Source organism: Oreochromis aureus, linkage group 1, assembly GCF_013358895.1.
Source record: "Oreochromis aureus strain Israel breed Guangdong linkage group 1, ZZ_aureus, whole genome shotgun sequence".
NCBI classification, from domain to species: Eukaryota; Metazoa; Chordata; class Actinopteri; order Cichliformes; family Cichlidae; genus Oreochromis; species Oreochromis aureus.
Window position 1 is genome coordinate 7764034 of NC_052942.1, and position 19150 is coordinate 7783183.

The 19150-nt window shown below is 40.1% G+C and overlaps 1 protein-coding gene across 2 annotated transcripts in view; it reads left to right on the top strand.

Moving 5' to 3' along the window:
• The window catches only part of samd4a (sterile alpha motif domain containing 4A), a 68629-nt gene that overhangs the window by 20499 nt on the left and 28980 nt on the right, over positions 1-19150 (top strand). For both annotated transcript variants that reach the window (XM_039601879.1, XM_039601906.1), the window contains exon 3: positions 17753-18328. In XM_039601879.1, coding sequence (XP_039457813.1) covers positions 17753-18328 — 576 coding nt within the window. The remainder of the gene's footprint in view (positions 1-17752; positions 18329-19150) is intronic.

Sequence of the window (19150 nt, forward strand, 5' to 3'; positions counted from 1 at the left end):
TGACCAAGGGAAAACACAGAGAAACGAAGAGGCAAAGAGAGCGGCTGATGGGCCCCTCACTGCCATTTCCTTAAATAGAGTTGTGGGCTTCTCCAGTCCAGTCCTGGTAGAGCAGAGGCTCACATTCCCAGCATAGCTGCGACTAGAGCAGGGCGATATGGCCAAAAATATATATCACGATATAGATTTGAAAATTTGCGATAACGATATAACTGACGATATAATTTCTGCGAGACAAAATACAACTCCACAACTTTACTAGCACAAAAAAAACCCCATCCATTTATTTTCACTTAAACAAGCAACTGGTTTTTTTATGTGCATTAAAGCTATATAAAAATTTAATAGTGCAAATGCAAATTCCTTGCTGAAAGTTTAACCAAAAGGCATTTCCAGTAGAAATGGGCTGACATATCCTGAGCATAACCATGTATAATATCCACTGAAGTTAAAAAGAGGTGCTTTGCAACATTAAACTGCAGTGTGCCAAATAAAAAAGTCAAATACGTATTTTTCAGACCATAAGGTGCACGGGATTATAAGTCACATTAAGCGAAACAAAGCAGTCAGATAAATCAAACTTTATTCAACTCATTCTTCTTTTCCTCCACTTCTGTACCATTGATTCATTAATGCTGTATTCTATCACGGCTGCTCTATTCCCATGTTGTTGCGATATACATTAATGACTAACCTCATATTGTGGATGTATTTTCTCAGTTGTTCTCCTGACTTTAGTTTGGTCCGTTTACAGCATCCTGCCATGTGATTGCATTTGTCTTTAACCATCAGAAACCTTCACGTTTCCACTTTTATCGAGTGGAAAAGTGTTAGCGTTCATCCTGCAGATTCACTGTTTATGTTATGCTAACATAGCTGTGTCGCTAGCGATCACGTAGCACATCATTATATACCAGCTAGCCCAACTTTGGTAACCCTACAAACATCACTGTTGTTTAGTTTCCTGTCTTCATTTATGTTGGAAGTGATAGCAGAGCTGTACGTTTGAATATTTTCAGAAATCTCTCAGTCAGAACATGCTATATCATGCTTAGCTTGCTAGTTTCGCTAGTTAGCGGAAGTTAGGTAACTTCCTGCTAACTTCTAACTCCATTAAATGTAATAAATTCGGTTTTCATGGATGCCTGGATGTTAAACCTCATAGTTACACCTGGTAAAGCAGCAATGCTGATCGTTTTATTAAAGATGAAAGAATTTAGACAGTTTTTAACTCTCCTTGATGCTGCAGTGTTCGTTTGACTTTGGGACCTGAAGCGGACGGAGTTTAGGACCCAGGTTACTCCCAGATTTATGAGCACCTCAGTCCGACAAATATGGCAATAACAACAGCCCGCTTGCATGTTCTACAAAAAAAAAAAGTGCTTTGTTGTGTATCTGACGGACAAACACCAAACCAGTTCCACATCACTGAAGTTGCACCATTTTTACAAACCAGTTCTGGTTCATCCGTTTCACTCAACAATCCACTTTTCCCCTTCTCATTCTCCGTTGCCACCGTGCTTTTTCGGCCATGTGCGTATGAAAACAAAGGCACTGCGCATGCGCGTTTTACCCATATTCTATCACGATATTTCATTTTCTTATCGTTGCCTAACATTGTACCGGTATTACCGTGAACGGTATAATATGGCCCAGCCCTAGCTGCGACTGCCACATTCAGAGCCTCCCCAACACTGTAGTGCTACGTACACATCTACAGGTAGACTAAAAAATCACTTGCCCTGCTTTCAGCCGCCAGCCTGCTTCCTCCAGACCTATATCCACTTAATACAGCAGCAGGGGAGAGGAGAGGATGTTGGGAAAGACTTGAGGAAGTGAGAATGGAGGGGGGTTGGAGTAAAGGATGGCAAGGAATTGTCTCCCATTCATACAGCAGCCGTTCTATTTCCAAATTTCCTCCACTGCTGGGGACAGAAATCATCACAAACTAGTCTTTACCAAAAGAATAGTCTGAATAAAGAATAAATTAGTAAACTGTAAATGTTGTTATCATGCTTTATATCTCTCAATTGAACTTGTAATGAGGTCGAGGAGCACCTTACAGTCCTGCCACCACTTGGATTTCTTTACTTGGCACACTTTTTAATTGAGGGTCAGCGTGACTGTGAAATAATGTCAGACAATGTGAGCTTCGCTCTTCTCTGATGAAGCCGATGAAGCAGGATGTCGGCATCTGAAGTAGTCATAATGATGCTTTTCCTTTTTCCGAAGAAAAGGAGACACAACGCACACACGCCCACACAGACACATGCACAAACGCAAACACACACAAACAGTCAGGCAGGTGCTTCCCGCTTTAAGCACATACACGCATACTCACATCGGCTACTGTTTAAAATATTACACAGTATAAATAAATAAGCACCCAAGAAGAAAAGACATACTTTACACCTACTGCACTCCAGTGCTAGTGAATACACACACAGAGACTCGCACACAATGTGCTATGTGATAACCAGATGAGAGCGGTGCTTTGTATTATGTTCTATAATTTGACCAGGTGTCCTGGCTGTGTCGATTTAAGACTGCTACAAAGGTGATCCTCTTCCTGTTCTATTGTGAGTTACAGGAACCTGTGACAGCTTCTTTCTCTGATTGTTGAAGCACATTGGAGGGAGAGAATAATCTTTCATTCAGGAATAGTGACCTGTGTGATCTGAAGACAGGAGCTCTATTTCTTGTGGTCTGTTTTCTAGAGTTAGTCTGCGTAATTATTGTTATTGTTTTTATTATTCTTATTTTTTAGGGAAAAATTTAATTTTGAATTTCTTTTTGTTGTTGTTTTTTTTTTAAATCATTTTAGTATGCATTTGTCATCATTTCATCATCAGTCTTTATTTGTAAATGGGAAAAAAAGCTGCTTTTTTCTTCTTACATTTAAATACAGTGTGTAATCGCTGCTTTTTACAGTGTTAGACCATCTATTCACTCTTGGATTGTAGACGTAATGCAGAATGCCCAAGCTAACAGTAACCAACACTCCTGTTGTGTCTGATTGATGGAAACCAGGCTGCATGTTAACATGAAGCGGATGCATGTCAGTCATGTTTTTGTTTTTTGTTTTTGTTGGGGTTTTTTTTATAAAGCAGTCTATTGTTCAAATACCCAGATCAGAGGAGCATGTATGCAAGCGAGAGTCAGCAGTAAGAGCGGTGTAAATCACCTGCCGATTGGTTTCCTGACAGTTTGACTGCTCGTTTCCTCTCATTGAGCCTCACGTGTCAGGCGCAGCAATTATTTAGACGGACAGGGATAGATCTTCTCTCTCTGCTCTCTTCTTCCTCAGTTTCACGGCGGACTTATTAGGTTTCATTTCTGAAGTTGAACCATAAGTGATTATCCTGAACCATGGCATCAGTCTGTGTGTTGTCAGGTGCAGCTTTATCCATATACACCAGCCTTTCAGTGGTAGTGTGGCTGCGAAAAGTTCATCATATCATTAGTTTTAAAAGCTGTTTTTTCCTACTGTTGATTAAAATCTGTAATACATCATGAATGTGGGCTGTGAGGCTTTCCTTTTGGGTTATGAAAGCCATTGTGGGTACTGCAGGGTACTGATGCCCTTATTCATATATATATATGTCAGTAGGTCAGGCTAAGACCTGGCTGATCCCTAGTTCTAGCTTTTTTTAATTTGCACTCAGTTCTTTTGTTTGTCTCACCCCCGATCGTGGCTCAAGAGTTGGCAGTTTGTCTTGTAATCGGAAGGTTGCCGGTTCGAGCCCCGGCTCAGACAGTCTCGGTCGTTGTGTCCTTGGGCAAGACACTTCACCTCCCGCCTACTGGTGATGGCCAGAAGGGCCGATGGCGCGATATGGCAGCCTCGCTTCTGTCAATCTGCCCCAGGGCAGCTGTGGCTACAACAGTAGCTTGCCTCCACCAGTGTGTGAATGTGAGAGTGAATGAATAGTGGAATTGTAAAGCGCTTTGAGGGTCTCGAAAAGCGCTATATAAATGCAATCCATTATTATTATTATTATTATTATTATTATTATTATTATATGATGGATAGACCTTAGGGCTGTGCGATATGACCAAAATCTCATATCCCGATATAAGAATTCTATCGTCCCGATAACGATATAAATCACAAAAATTTAACATTTTCTGTAAATTATGTGAATCTCGGGCAGCTCGACTTGCGGGAAGTGTTTCCAGCTGCGCGTCATGTAGCTGAAGTCCAGTGTTTTAACTAGAGATGGACCGATCCGGTCTGATACTGACCTAAAGTACTGGATCGGATATCGGCGAGAAATAAAAAATGTAATCCGATCCATTAAATATCAAAAAAACACCTCACAAAACTTGCGACACGGCGCAACTCGGCTCATAACCGTAGCACGTCGGAGCAGTATGTGTCACGTGATACAGTGGGTGTGTGTATTTGTAGCCTCACTACCAAACCAGCATTTCATCTCGAGGAAGTTATCCCAGAGAGAAGTAAAGCAAGTGTGTAAGTTCATCTCTGAATGTTTGTAAAGCATTCCCATGTTAAGCTTAACAACCGATATATGGAGCGACTGACTCTCTCTCTCCCTCACCTTCCTGCGGCTACTTCAATCGTGAAACTGCTTAATGATCAGCTGATCGGCTTTTCTGTCGCGAGTCCGTCTCTCTTCTTTGTTTTTGGTCCACTTTGCACCAGAAAGAGGAAACCAGCGGCGGAACAACAGCAGCACGTTTAAGCTTGATAAGCTGTTGTTAGAATTTATTTAATATTACTTTCTACACCAGGATCCTTTTCTACGTAGCTGACTGCTGGTAACTGTGCAGGGGCGGATCTAGCAAAGTGTAGCCAGGGGGGCCGATAGGGCATTAACAGGGAAAAGGGGGCACAAAGACATACTTTTCTTTCTTATTCTCATTTAAAATGCCTAGCTTTTAATAAATAATTATCTGAATCTTACACCCAAAGTTTTAATCTGATGTAAAATGTATAGAAGTCCATTACTGTATATAGTAACTGTTAAGTCTAATATACCCTAGTAAGCTATAGTACTTTTTTCTTTGAGAAGGTACCATCTGTGAATTCTGCAATTCTGTTGAAGAAAGATGTTGAATCTATTTAATTATTCTTGAAAAATAATTTATTTCTGTGCATTTTTTTTTCACCCTGCATCAAATTAAAGTTGATTACGTCGATTAAGCATCATGAGGTGGAGGGTGGGGGGGTGGTTCCCTTTTTTTTTTGTTGGGAGTTTGCAACCCTATTAGTTAGGTTGCTTAATATTTCTGCTAAGTACTCTTTAAAATACCAGAATAGGGAGGATTAAGTTTATTAGATTGATCAGTGTTCCTGAACTATGAAATATTTTGGGTGCAGTGTATTTTTTACATACAGGTATAACAGAATAGCTTTAGTGTTATTGTTTATTTAAACTTGAGTATGAACTTATACAAAATGCAGCAAGATATTAAAAAAACAGTTTTATTGATTAAAAAACACCCTATATCGGATTCATATCGGTATCGGCAGATATCCAAATTTATGATATCGGTATCGGTATCGGACATAAAAAAAGTGGTATCGTGCCATCTCTAGTTTTAACAGATGCATGAAACGATACATTTTTAGACATAAGTTGTAACGGCCGCCGTTTTCTTTGTGAGTATTTATTACACGGCGTGCTGCGGGGAAAAGCCTGTTCTAACGTTTCAGTCTAAGGTTTATTTTTTAGCACCTGGCGGCTCTTTTTTTACTTCTCATCCGTAAATAATCTGTTCTTTCACGTGATTCAGTTTATTTTGAAAAGTCTCAACAGGATCTTCAGCTTTATTGTGAAAGGTTTATGTGGAACAAAAACAAGCGGACACGCGATGGTGTTACCGTCGTTGTTGCTAACCACAACGCATAAAAACAGGCGCTTGTCCGTCCATAGTGTGGTTATATTAAATATAAGAGAAAGAGAGAACTTTAAGAAATTAATATAGCCACTACAGTGACCCATCAAAACGGTGAAAAAATATTGCCGTAAACAGTTTATTTTGCGACACCACGAAACAAACGATAGCGTAAAATGAAACGATAGACATTTTTATATCGTCATCCGATATATATCGTTATATCGAACAGCCCTAATAGACCTGTGTTTTGTTTTTTGTTTTTTGTTTTTAAGCCAAAATATATTTTTAAAGTTACTATGATTTTATATGTATGCAACAGACAAAAGTAGTCCAGATGTACACAAATGTCATCCTCCAATTTGTAAAAGTGGAAGTGAGCATCTGCTGTTGTTCGTCTGTCATTTTTAGATGTGTTCTATAATTTGATGATTTTTAGTTAAGTAAGTAAGTAAAATGTATTTATATAGCACATTTTACAGATAAAAATCACAAGGCGCTTCACAATAAAATCAGAGATACAAAAAAATAATATAAAACAGTGAAAAAATTAATTGAAAGCTCGTTTGTATAAAAATGTCTTCAGCTGCTGTTTAAAGGAGTCAGAGTCTAGACAGCGTAAAGACAACGGCAGGGAGTTCCACAGCCTTGGTGCCAGTGCCTGAAAAGCCCGATCCCCACGTGTTTTAAACCTAGTACGTGGGGCCACCAGTAACCTCTGACCTGACGACCTAAGTGCTCGGGATGAAGCATAAAGTTTCAACAGGTCAGAGATATACTGGGGAGCTTCACCATGCAGAGCTCCAAAAGTTACTACTAAAATTTTAAAATGAACCCTAAAATTTACTGGCAACCAATGAAGAGAAGCCAAAACTGGGGTAATGTGTGACCTCTTGTTTGTGCCTTAAAAGTCTTGCTGCGGCATTCTGTACAGTCTGAAGGCGATCCAGAGCTGATTTGTTGAGACAAGTAAAAAGACCATTACAATAATCCAAACGAGAAGAGATAAAAGCATGAATAATCATCTGAAGTTCTGCCTTTGACACCAGTAGTCTGAGTTTAGAAATGTTTCTTAGACGATAAAAACAGTTCCGGACAAGTTGTTTAGAGTGTTTCTCAAGAGACACTGAACTGTCAAATATGACTCCTAAGTTTCTGAGACTCGACTGAAATGAAGGGTCTAAAAAAACTGATATGCTGCTTAATTTCTGAGAGCATGTGATCAGGTGCAATAATCAAGGTTCCTGTTTTATCTGCATTTAACTGGAGGAAATTGTCATTTAACCATTGTTTGATTTCTGACAGACAATTATTTAAACACGACAATTTATAAAACTCTGAAGTTTTGAAAGAACAGTATAACTGAATGTCATCAGCATAGAGATGATAAAAAATATTATTGTAACGTCTGATAATTTGGCCTAGAAGGAGTATATACAGCAAAAAGAGAATTGGACCTAAAACAGATCCTTGAGGTACCCCAGAAGGCAGAACTGATGTTTCAGACAACACGTGATTCATACAGACAGTAAAAGATCTCTCAGATAGATACGACATAATCCATTTTAAAACAACACCAGTAATCCCAAACAAGTCCTTCAGCCTATTTATCATGATGATGTGATCAACAGTATCAAAAGCAGAGGTGAGATCCAACGGTGTACTCTCCAGAGTCTGCTGCCATCAGAATGTCACTAGACACTTTAAGTAAAGCGGTTTCAGTGGAGTGCAATTTGCAGAAACCAGACTGGAAAATGTTCAGAACATTGTTCTTCTCCAAAAAGTTGTTAAGTTGTTCTGCAACTGTTTTTTCCAAGATCTTTGACACCAATGGTAATTTTGATATTGGCCTGTAACTGCTTGGAAGAGATGGGTCCAAATTTGGTTTCTTTAACCTCCTAAGACCCGAACTCTTCCACGGCATGGATTTTTAATTTCTCTTTGATATTTGGGCATATTGGGGCTCAATGAATGTAAAAACAAAGAATTACCAGATATTTTTCTTTACCTAATTTTTGTTTCTAAGACAAATGAGAGCCACATACGAGGATATTCGTTTAAAATTTTGATAGAACAGTAGCAGTATAATGTCCTCGTAAGTGGATATCAGGCAGTTGTAGAGTAAAATTGAGTATTTTGGTCTAAATAGCCCAAAATGTGATGTCCACATATGTGGACGCCAGGTCCTAGGAGGTTAATATTGGTTCAACAATAGCTTGTTTAAAATAGCTGGGAACTGAGCCAGTATAAAGAAGTAGAAAGAAGTATTAATTATTTCCAGAATACAGGGGCCAATATATTCAAACATACTAATGAAAAATGATGGAGGAAGTACATCAAGGTGGCTTGAAGTCAGTTTCATTTGACCAGAACAGAGCACTGATGTCCTGTAAGGTAAGAGAAGTAAAAGAGGACCAGGTATCAGAGGTAAGCAAAGTGTCAGTGTGATACTGAGAGGATGATTGAGAAATATTTGACCTGACGGCAGCGACCTTATTAACAAAATAATTTGAAAAGTCATTACAATCAGATTTAGCATAGACTGTTACATGAGGAATATCAGGAGAGACAATGTTCTTAATTGTATCAAACAATACTCTGGGACTGTTCTTTTTTTGAAGCTATTAGATTAGCAAAATATTCAGTTCTGGCATTTTTTATTATGTCGTTAAGTGAGAAAATTGATTCCTTGAGATGTACCCTGTGAACCTCAAGCTTGGAAGCCTTCCATAAACGTTCTAATTTGCGACAATATCTCCTAAAATTTTGAATATTTTCAATTATCCAGGGACAGAAATTTGAAGAATGGACAGCATTTTGTTTCAGAGGTGCCACCGTATCTAAAATAGATTTACATTGATTGTTAAAAGACAAAATAAGTGAATCCACGTCATTTTGAGCCATGCGAGGGTCAAACATGGCAGAGAACCTTCTAGCAGCATCCTGGTTTAGAGCATCCTTGTGAGACTCATGGCCTAAAACAAACATAAAATTTTTAATTGCATCACCCATCATTTGTCATGTTTCAAACATTCTCACATGATGCTCGCTGGTGAATTACTCTGTGTGAACAAAGTGAATCTTGCACAGACTTTCCAAAAATTTCAAAGTTCTGAGCCTGCTGGTGTGGCGTTCTTGAAAGGTTTCTTGCTTTTAGCTTGAAAGTCACTGACGTGCCAGGATGTTCTTTGTGCAGTCTCCTTGTCTGTTATGATACAGCACTTGGCAGGATGTTTATCACAGTTACCAGGTTGGTTAGCTGGGTGCTCTATTTGTCACCCTCTTCCTTTTCTTTCCCCGTGTCCTGTCTGGATTTGGGCCTGTGGGAGCTTGTCTGCTCTTCTTGTCACAACATGCGCTCTCTCTCATGCAATTCACTTTGCTTTATTTGCACTAATTTTAGGTGAGCAATATTGCTGGGGCATCAAGGATACAATTCAGAAATATAATAGGGAGAGTCAGTTCTATAGTTTAAAAGAAAATAAATGCATACAGTACTGTGTTCATGTCTTGAGCCATCCTCCAATTCTTTGTATTTTGCTTCCAAGGAGCATTTTCTTGTCATTTTTAAAGTGGTCTTGATTGATAGTTCTCCAGGATTTCTTAAGGTCTTTGGCTGCTTTTTCACTCATTTTATATATAGAAAAAGAAAAGAAGACACATTACAATCTCTCTCTATGTATGTGTGTGTGAGTGTGTATTCATATCATTGTGGGGACCAAAAAGTGGAAGTTTATTATATTTGTGGGAACCAACAGCCCTTATTGGGACCAAAATTCCAGTCCCCACAAGTTTGAAGGCATTTTTTAAGACAAAATGTGGTTTTAGTGTGAGGGTTACAATTGGGTTATGGTTAGGTTGTACTTGTGTTAATAGACATACTCTGTCATTATTTTAAGATTGAGAATAATTATGAATTCAGAGTTACACACTTCGTTTTTTTTAAATGGAATTTCATACATATTTTTGTGCTTCACTGAAAGTATACAGTGACATGAGTACTTTAATCTGTTTATATATTTTTATAGACACTTGGTATTTCAAAAATCCCATTGTTTATGCTTGTATGTGCTTTGGTGCTGAAGCACAGTGAAGTGTCATAGTTATAATGATTTGGTCATGTCATATACAGTAGTGGTAGTGCTGACCAGTATCTTATGTAGGTCTTTTGTGTAAATGACTGGACATGGTGATATTGCGAGTGACTAGAAAGTGAAAGCTTTGGTGTGAGTAGGGAGAGGTCTGGGGCTCGGTCTGGATGTCTGTTTGTAAGAGAGAGAACTCAGATCCGTTAGAAATTGCTGCATTCTTCAGCAGCAAGCCCTCCGGTATGCCAGCACATTCCCCACTGCTGAGCTGGAGAATCCACCCGGAAAGCAGGAGCAGGAACTTTTCCTCAATACCCCCCACCCCTTACTTCCATTATCTACTACTCAGCCTTTCTTAACATCATTCACCTTAAGTAACCCCCACCAGATCCTTTCTCAAGACTGCTTTTTATCCAGATTATTTCCCTGGACACGGAAATTCTTGTGAATCCATATGTGTTGTTTTCTGTCCAGGATTTAATTTTTTCATGTGTCTGTGGTTTAAAGAGTTACTCCGGGACTTTTCACTCAAACATTTCTGTCTCTTCCTGTCTTTTGTCTCTTCCATTGTGTCGTTTTTAGCCCTCTTGGTAGGTCCTTTCCTAGCTAAGTTCCCTGTTCTTTTTATTGTTGGTAAGCTGTCTCTTGTTTGCTGTCCTCTTGGTTGGTTAAGGAAACCTGACAAACAAGACTACGTGTTGGATCAACAGCAGCTATAGCAAGCTGCCAGAAATGGGACAAAGTGAACCAGTCTTGTGTGTGTTTTGCTAACAGGAGAAGCACAGGTTTAGAGGCCAAACTCACACATCAAGTCTTTAACAATGTGAGGCTTGTAGGATTTTTCTTAAACTAGATGCATTCCCTAGCCTAGCTGCTTACACATCAGCTGTATCTGTGTTATCATTCCCCCCGAAATGTAATCCTAATTTTAATTTAAAACCTCAGACTTTTTTTTTATTAAAGAAATCATCAGACACACTGTTCTTTTCCTCCCTTTCCTAACCGTTAATGTACAAATACAAAGCTGGTGTCATTGTAAGGATGATTGGGATTTTGTGTCCCTTTACTAACCACTAATATAGGCTTATCTGTTGTGCTAGCTGCCTTGTTGTCGCTTTGTATGCTGTTGACCCGTCTATATTTAGAATGAGTGGAATCATGTGCCTTCACAAGTGTGTGTGTGTGTGTGTGTGTGTGTGTGTGTGTGTGTGTGTGTGTGTGTGTGTGTGTGTGTGTTTGCTCATTGGGGGGTGTTTGCACATAACCAATGTGTAACAAATGAGCTAAATCAATCACATTGTTTCCATCACTGTTGCCTGTGTCTTGTGATCAGAGTTGGTTGTGAAGAGGACACACTGTGTCCAGCCCAGGGTCAGAGTTAAACTCCCCTTTCCCGGAGAGCCAGTTTGATTTGTATTAATTGAGCTGACTTCCTGTAGTTGTTGTTGCTATTCCTGGCTGTTTGAAGTGTTATTTTCTTTTCTTTTAGAGCAGAAAAACTGTGCATCTCAAAGTAATGAGCCAATACTACCTTTCTATTTGTCAGTGATTAGAACCGATAAGCGGGATTGATAGCCAGGCAGACTAACAATTCCAAGGAATTGGACTACTGGGAATCGGTTTTCTACAAGAACTGGTTCTTAATTCCCATCCCTATTGAATAGGGTGACATGCATTTATCTAAAGAAGAAACTAATACATTTTGAGTGGAATAAGTGGTTAATTAATTGATTTGATTGATTATTAACAAAATAAATTCATGTTTCATTGGTTAAACTGTGCAATTTAAATAGACTGAAGTCTCTCTAAAAGGCCAGTCTGTATTTAAAATGTCTACAAGAGACAGCTCTGCTTTTCCTGCTCTTTTTTTTCTTGTGTTACTGTGGGGTTTTCCAGGGCTGTGGCTGTGTTGAGAAACATGTTCATGTCTTATTTTGTGAAAAGGGGCTTTAAGTTTCTGAAGTGGGTACATTTACTCACAGAATTGGAGTTGAACAGTCTTCTCAGAACAAGAGAGAACTTGTTGCATTCAGATTTGTGCTGTAGCTGGACAGTGTTGTATTGATAGACTTAGCTGAGGGAGATGTTTGGGGAAAAAATGAGTCACACCCCTTACTCCAAACTCCTTTATTTTTTATGCTGGTTCCAGCCTTTCGATTTGCTGGTTATTGTTTATTTACCATTCTTTAAATATGGTGAAACAGCCACATTAAAACATGAAGACAGCCAAATGTCTTCATGTTTTAATGTGGCTGTTCCGCCATAATTAAAAAACACTATCAGGATCACCAAGAACTTCACGTACTATATTATGAATGGGAACAACTTCTTTGTGGCATGATTACTAACTATTTTTATTTAATAACAAGAATGTGATTGCAGGCTAACAAATAAAAATTGGTGTTGCATATGTAGACAGTGATCTTGTTACAGTGATCTCCTGTTTTTTCTTTCTGTGTATCCGTTGTACCTCCTGTGCCAGCACAGTGGCTGTGTTGTGGGAGAAAGGTGGGCAGTTTGATGTGAGGTTGACAGTGGAGGAATTATACTATGAAGCAGGGCTGTGTTGAAAGCAGCACCTTTGTCTAGTTGCCAGAGAGGGTGTCAGAGGGCAGTGCCAGGGCAGGGATGGCACACAGAGTTCACATTGTTCACATCTGGGAAATGCTGTGTCAGCCTCTCTCCCTCTGAGCTTTCCCTGTGTGTTTGTGTCTGACTTTCTTTTTCAGCATTTCTTCACAATGATTCATCATCTCCTAGCATGCCCACAACTGTGCCTACTGTATAGGAGCAAACCTAACATACCTATGTCTCATTTAAAATGACACAAGGCGCTTCTATCACTTTGTTTTGTGTTGTTTTTATTGGTTGTCTCATTCTGATTGTCTCACGCCTCTCACATTTTTATTTTGGCTCATCAGCCACACACACACACGCACACACACACACAGTAGGTTGTTATTCATGGAGCTCCCTTGTGTCTGTTTACAGAAACAGGTGTTTGAGGTGTGTTTGTAGAGGTGAAGAAGTTCGTCAGAGCCACTCATAGTTCCAGTGAAGCTCTAAGTGACTCTATCCGGTTGTTCAGTCTGACGTCACTGGCCGTGTCTGGGCCTAAACTCCGCTGCAGGTCTATATATCAAACGATCACTGTGGCATTACTGAGAGTTGAAAAACTGTCTAAAGTCTTTCATCTTTAATAAAATGATCAGTGTTCTGCTCTACCAGGTGTAACAATTGAGTTTAACATCCAGGCATCCATGAAAATGGAATTTATGACATTTAACGGCGTTAGAAGTTAGCAGGAAGTTAGCTCGCTAGCTTCTAAATACAATATAGCATGTCCTGACTGTGGGGTTTTGGAAAAAAATTCAAACGTACAGTTCTGCTATAACTTCCAACATAAATGAAGACAGAAAACTAAATAGCAGTGACGTTTGTAGGGTTACTGAAGTTTGGCTAGCTGGTATATAATGATGTGCTACGTGACCGCTAGCGACACAGCTATGTTAGCATAACATAAACAAGCTAACTTTTTTTCCACTTGATAAAAGTTAACGTGAGTGTTCTCGGTGGTCAGGAACAAATGTAATCGCATGGCAGGATGCTGTAAAAGGACTAAACTTCAGCCAGGAGAACAAGTGAGATAATCCATCCACAATACGAGGTTAGTCATTCATATACTGCTGCATGGGCTGTGCTGTAGTTACATCGTAAGGTTTTAAAAACTGAGCTTAAATAAATGATTAGCAGTAATAAAAGCCGAGGGAGGTCAACAGTGATCACTGACTGTTGACCTCCCTCCTCTGACTGTTTTAGGAGCTTTTTGAGATTAAATAGAAGAAAATACAAAACATTAAACATGTTAACAACACAAAAGCCATATTAAACGCAGACTACTTTAGGCCCGGAAGTAGGATTCGTCACGTCATAACTGAACAACCGGATAATGACTCATGTGGTGAGAGAGTATGGATTCACTGTGGGAGGAACTGACCTCTTGACCTTTTAACCTTGGAGTAATTGCCCAGTAAGCTTGAAGTGGGATCCTGACTTCATGGTGTTAAGTTTTCCAAGCTTTGCTCAGTCTTTGTCTTCTTCCTTAGCCATGGAACACAAACACACAGACACACAGACACACACAAACACGCGCACCAAGCTTCTGGCTAGTGAATCGATCTGACAGTATGTATGTGTTAGTGGTATCCATTCATTGCTGATGTAAAGCTAATTCTAGGTGTAGTCATCTGCATTGGAAGCGGGTTCATATAGTTATAACAACATTCTTCCAAACATTTTGTGTTTGGAAGAATGTGTTTTCTTTCGCTTTTTCTTTATACTGTAGTTTGTGGGAGAACAGGAAGCTTTTTGTGTTGTGAAGGGATGCGTGGGAAAAGAAGCATGTACATCATTTTTAATCTCAAACAAAATTACTCTAACAATGTAGTATTTTTGATTTGTCTTTGTCATGTTTGTTTGACACATTTTACTTGCTGGTGGTTAGTATTGCTTAGTCAGGCCTTGTTATGGACTCGTAAATTTTGATGGTTCTTAGTCTGCCCGAGTCAGTTCAAATATTTGACAAAAGATTACATTTACATTTTAAGCTAGCTATGCACCACTACTTCTGTAGGTTTAACCACAGTATTCAGGATTTCTGCTTTGCATCTTAATGTTTTCCAGTCATTTGGATATAACTGAGTTTTAATCATGGAACAATTCCTGTTCCCAGATGGAGTAAGGCTTGTCTCATTCATAGGAATGAAGAATTACATCATCCTTGGAGCAGAGTGGAGTAACTCCAAGGCTCCCTTCACACACCTCACTCACATTCCTTCCATCTATCCCCCCACCCCATCCCAAGCTTCTGCCTCCCTCTTATGCTGGGCATACACTGTGCGATTTTTTTTCAGTCGCGTTATTCAGCTTCTGCTCAAACTGTACGATTGACTCGCAGGGGTTATAAGTTCGCAGGTCACGATGCAGGGTCTCACACTATACGGCCCGATGCTCTGATGCGACCTGAGTGCTCACACTGTGCGTCCATAAAATGAAGGTTATAACAGAAAATCTGTCACTCGCTCTCTCTCTCTGTCTTTCACTCACACTGACACGCACACCACCACCATCAACTTTGGTAAATTGCTAATGAAAAACATTGATCAGGCAGCTGTGATTGAGCAGCAGTGTAAATCCAACTATTTTCACGGTTGTTGTGGTCGTGATAATTTTGTGAGGCCACATTGAAAAGGCTCGGATGAGCTTTCCAAAGTTCTACAAGTGCCTCCATCGCTTGTGTCCAGATCACACGCTGCACTGCTGTGCTACTCCGTCTTTTTCACCGACGTTTATGTGTTTGCGCGTGCGCAGTGTGAGTGGCTGCGGTGACACCCTCACGACGGTTGGGAGGATTTCAAACAGGTTTGAAATCCTCACGACCAAGCGATTGATGATCGGGAGCTGGTTGTGAGGTGGTAATCGCTTCTCGTTACCCCATGTATACTACACGATGCACGACGCACGATGAAGGCCAAACTCGGGCCGATCACCAAAACGGTCGCACGACTCAAAAATCGGCTCAAAATGGGCCAAAAATCGCACAGGGTAAGCCCAGCATTACCCTACCTCCTCCCCCTTAGATGTCTTACTCTGCGTGTAGGCTGTCTGTTTCTGGACAGTTTGGTCTGGTGCAGTATTTATTTCCATTCATGGCATCCATTCACATTAGCTGATCTCCTTACTAAAGGCATCTGAAACCCAAATCACTAAATCAAGTACTTGTGAGTGAGTGGGGCCAGCTTTGCTCACAGATGCAAAGGGAGAGTGTGGGTGGGGTTGGTCAGATGAGTGGAACAGAAAAATCTGAAGAGTCACTCATTTTTGATAGATTAGGATACTGATGGTGATCTACCAAAACCTTAGGTAATTCACACACATCAGTTCTCCTGCTGTTGAAAACATTGTATTAACTTTTAGAATAAAGAGTGATAGTGCACTCAGCTTCAAAACTTGAAAGGACGTATAGGGTAACCGGTATAGGAGAATATGGAAAAGAAAGAGATCACTGGGTTAACTACATTTATTACATGACAAGAAGACCAACACGTCCTCATCAGACTGTAATTTCATCAAATGGCAGTCTAAAAATAAGAAGGATTCAAACACAGGTGTTTGCCACCACATTTTCTCCTTTGTCTACAGAATTTGGGGAAAAGGTGGATTCATGTGCTACATACAGAACACTCTGAAGTTTTGAATGTGAAGTGGGTTTTTTTTGTTATAGGTGCTTCTTTTTGTGATATTTCATAAAACATTTATTTCACTTAAAGAGCTTTTATTTGTTCTGTGTATATTTTTCTATGTTCCTGTTTCTAGTAGTTATGATATGCTGCTGGTTGTTACTATTTTGTGAAATTATAACGGTATATTATGATGGTGATTATGCCCTCTGGCACTGGAGTCTCACCTGGGTTTTATATGTTTTGATTGTCGTTTGTCTTAAACTACACTGATGTTGGCTTATTGCGGAAACATGTCTCTCTTTTAGCCTTTTTAATAAATATAGGGAAGGTTTTTTTTCTTTCAGAGAGTGCCAGCGGCATTTTTGTTTTCTATTGTAGAAACATCCCTTAAGGTCCTATAGTGTTTTTGTGGTGACTACAGGTCACTGAAGGGTTGCAGAGGTGGGATTTCCTCACAGTCAAGCAATTGATTGCAGGATTGGAAAACAAAGTCTAAAGAACTTTTGACCACTGTGTTGGGAGAAATTTTTGACACCTTCAGAACTCTGTTAATTTGAGTTTGGCTACAGAGCACGGATTTAGATTTCAGAACAAATCTGAGATGAAAAGATGTCTGTCCAAATTAAAGGTATTAACTGAACAGTTGTCTCTCATGGATATTTGCCTGTTCAGGCACAAAGGACGTGGTGTTTAAGAGTTTGTTGCTGTTACTGTTAAAATAACTTGAAATGTGAAGGTGCCGTCGTTAACAGTGACCTTATAGTTGGTGTCTCTTTTTTGGATGCTCTGCCTTAAATCCTGCTAAAGGTCTCATTGTCAGGTAAAAATGACAGGTTATAGATTATGAGAGAATTTTTATAAACCTGCTCTCTAAATAACAACAAGGAAGTCTAAAAGCAAACTAAATCGTCACATACATACGAGTCTGGGATAAATGTGTGTATTCACCTTGCGGTGCTGGTCATGTTTCATTAGGAAATGTAAATGTGAGCCTTGTTTAGAGGGCTTCAGGGTTTACGGGTCTTCCATCTGCCCAGTCAGAGCTGCATCTGTCCACTTGACAGGGCAGAGAGAGCTGTACATCACCACAGTAGTGGACAGATCATACAGACGTGTCTCACAAGCCGGAAGTGAAGCCGGCCTTCTTAATGCCTCGTGTCTCTATTTGTGTGGCTGTCAGAGTTGTTGCCCTGACCTGTTGGTATCTATAGCCCTGGTCCAAGATGATAGGAATGAACCTCTTATGGCCTACTGACTGGGACAACAATAGAGCTCCATGACCTCCACGTTATGTCCAAAGCTGTATGGCCTCCATTAGCAATCTACAGACCTGGGTGTTTTTAGAAAGAACAAAATAGAAGGATGATGGTGCAGTGGGTCTGACGTCATCTTGGTGTCTTCTATTTTCAATTCATCCGTCTATCTATAAATTACATTCCCCTCTGCTGCTCCCTTAAATATCATAAAAGAAATCTTACTTTAAGCACTGTTTATACTGGTGAATTTTTCATTTCTATTCCATATTGTTTTTTTTATTTTCTCCTTCATTTTGTCCTGCAGGTATAATTAGCCAATGGCAGAGTGAGCCCAAGGAGCGTGTCATCTCCCTCGTCCTTACCCATCTTCCGCTGCTCAAACCGGGTAACATTGAAGCTAAGGGGGAATACATGCGCTTGCTGCCTCGCATCCTGGCCCACACAATCGAGCACGGCCATCACCTGGAGGAGTCTCGGCAGCTCCTTTCCTACGCCCTTATCCACCCCGCCACCTCCCCTGAAGACCGCGCTGCTCTGGCACTCTGGCTCAACCACCTGGAGGAGAGGGAGAGAGACTCATTGGAAAGGCCTCCTCCTGCCGGGCCTCACCATCACCACCAGTCTACACCTCCTTCGACCCTGACCTCATCTGGATCTTGCTCTTCTACCAACACCTCTTCATCAGGGATTCCCTACTTGCATCACCACCAACGTTATGGCTCAGATGACCGCCTCAATGGGTGGCAGAGCTCCAGGGATTCAGGAATAGGTGGAGGCTGGCATCAGCATGGCTGTGAAAACGGACACCTCCCTCTCTACCCATCATCCTCTGTGCCTGCGACCATCAATACTGTTGGAACTGGCGGAGGCAGTAACGCGAGTAAGTGAAAACCTGTCCTGTCTTTCCTCTGTTTCTTTCATAGGAGCCACAGATTAGGGTATTTAATGATGTAATAAATATTGTAATACAGTGGGTTACATTTCTGCAACATCCTGTAAAATCTTTCCCAATTTCAGATTTTGACTGATAACTTATTATTCATTTCCTTGTAATCTGTCAGGTAATTATTAAAATTATAGATGCTCATATTAAATACAGCAATAGTTTAAAATGATGTGATCAGCTTATATTCCTATGAGCCAAACGCTCAGGTTTGAAGCATGTCTAAACCCTCTGTTTAAAACGGAACCTGACAGTTTTATTGAGAATAGGTGCCCATATATGGTCAATGTGAGCATCCACTTTTCCTCTGAAGACAGAAGCCCCACCCACCTGCTGTCCAAACCGCTTGTTTGGTAGGAGTACCCAATCACAAGAGAGTTGGTTTAAAAAGATGGGGAAGGGAGCTAAAATTGCTTTCTTTTTCAGAGTTGATGGACCGAGTAGCTTCATAAGGGCCCACTAAAGAAATCGCACAAAAAGCACAAAAGCATCTATAACAAGCCACAAAAAAGGCAGTCCACATTTAAAAACAGTCTTTTTAAATACTTGTTTCATTATAAATAAATTAAACAAATGTATAAGAAACACTCTACACTGAACGTAAACAAGTACTGAGCAAATAGTCACAGCAGTTAATACACCCTGACCAGTACACTCTGAAGAACCCACACAGCAACTACAGAGGCTGAGTGTTGGGTGGAAGACAACACATAGGGAGGGCTGGGCTGTTGAAATTGAACATAACTATGGTCAGAGCAG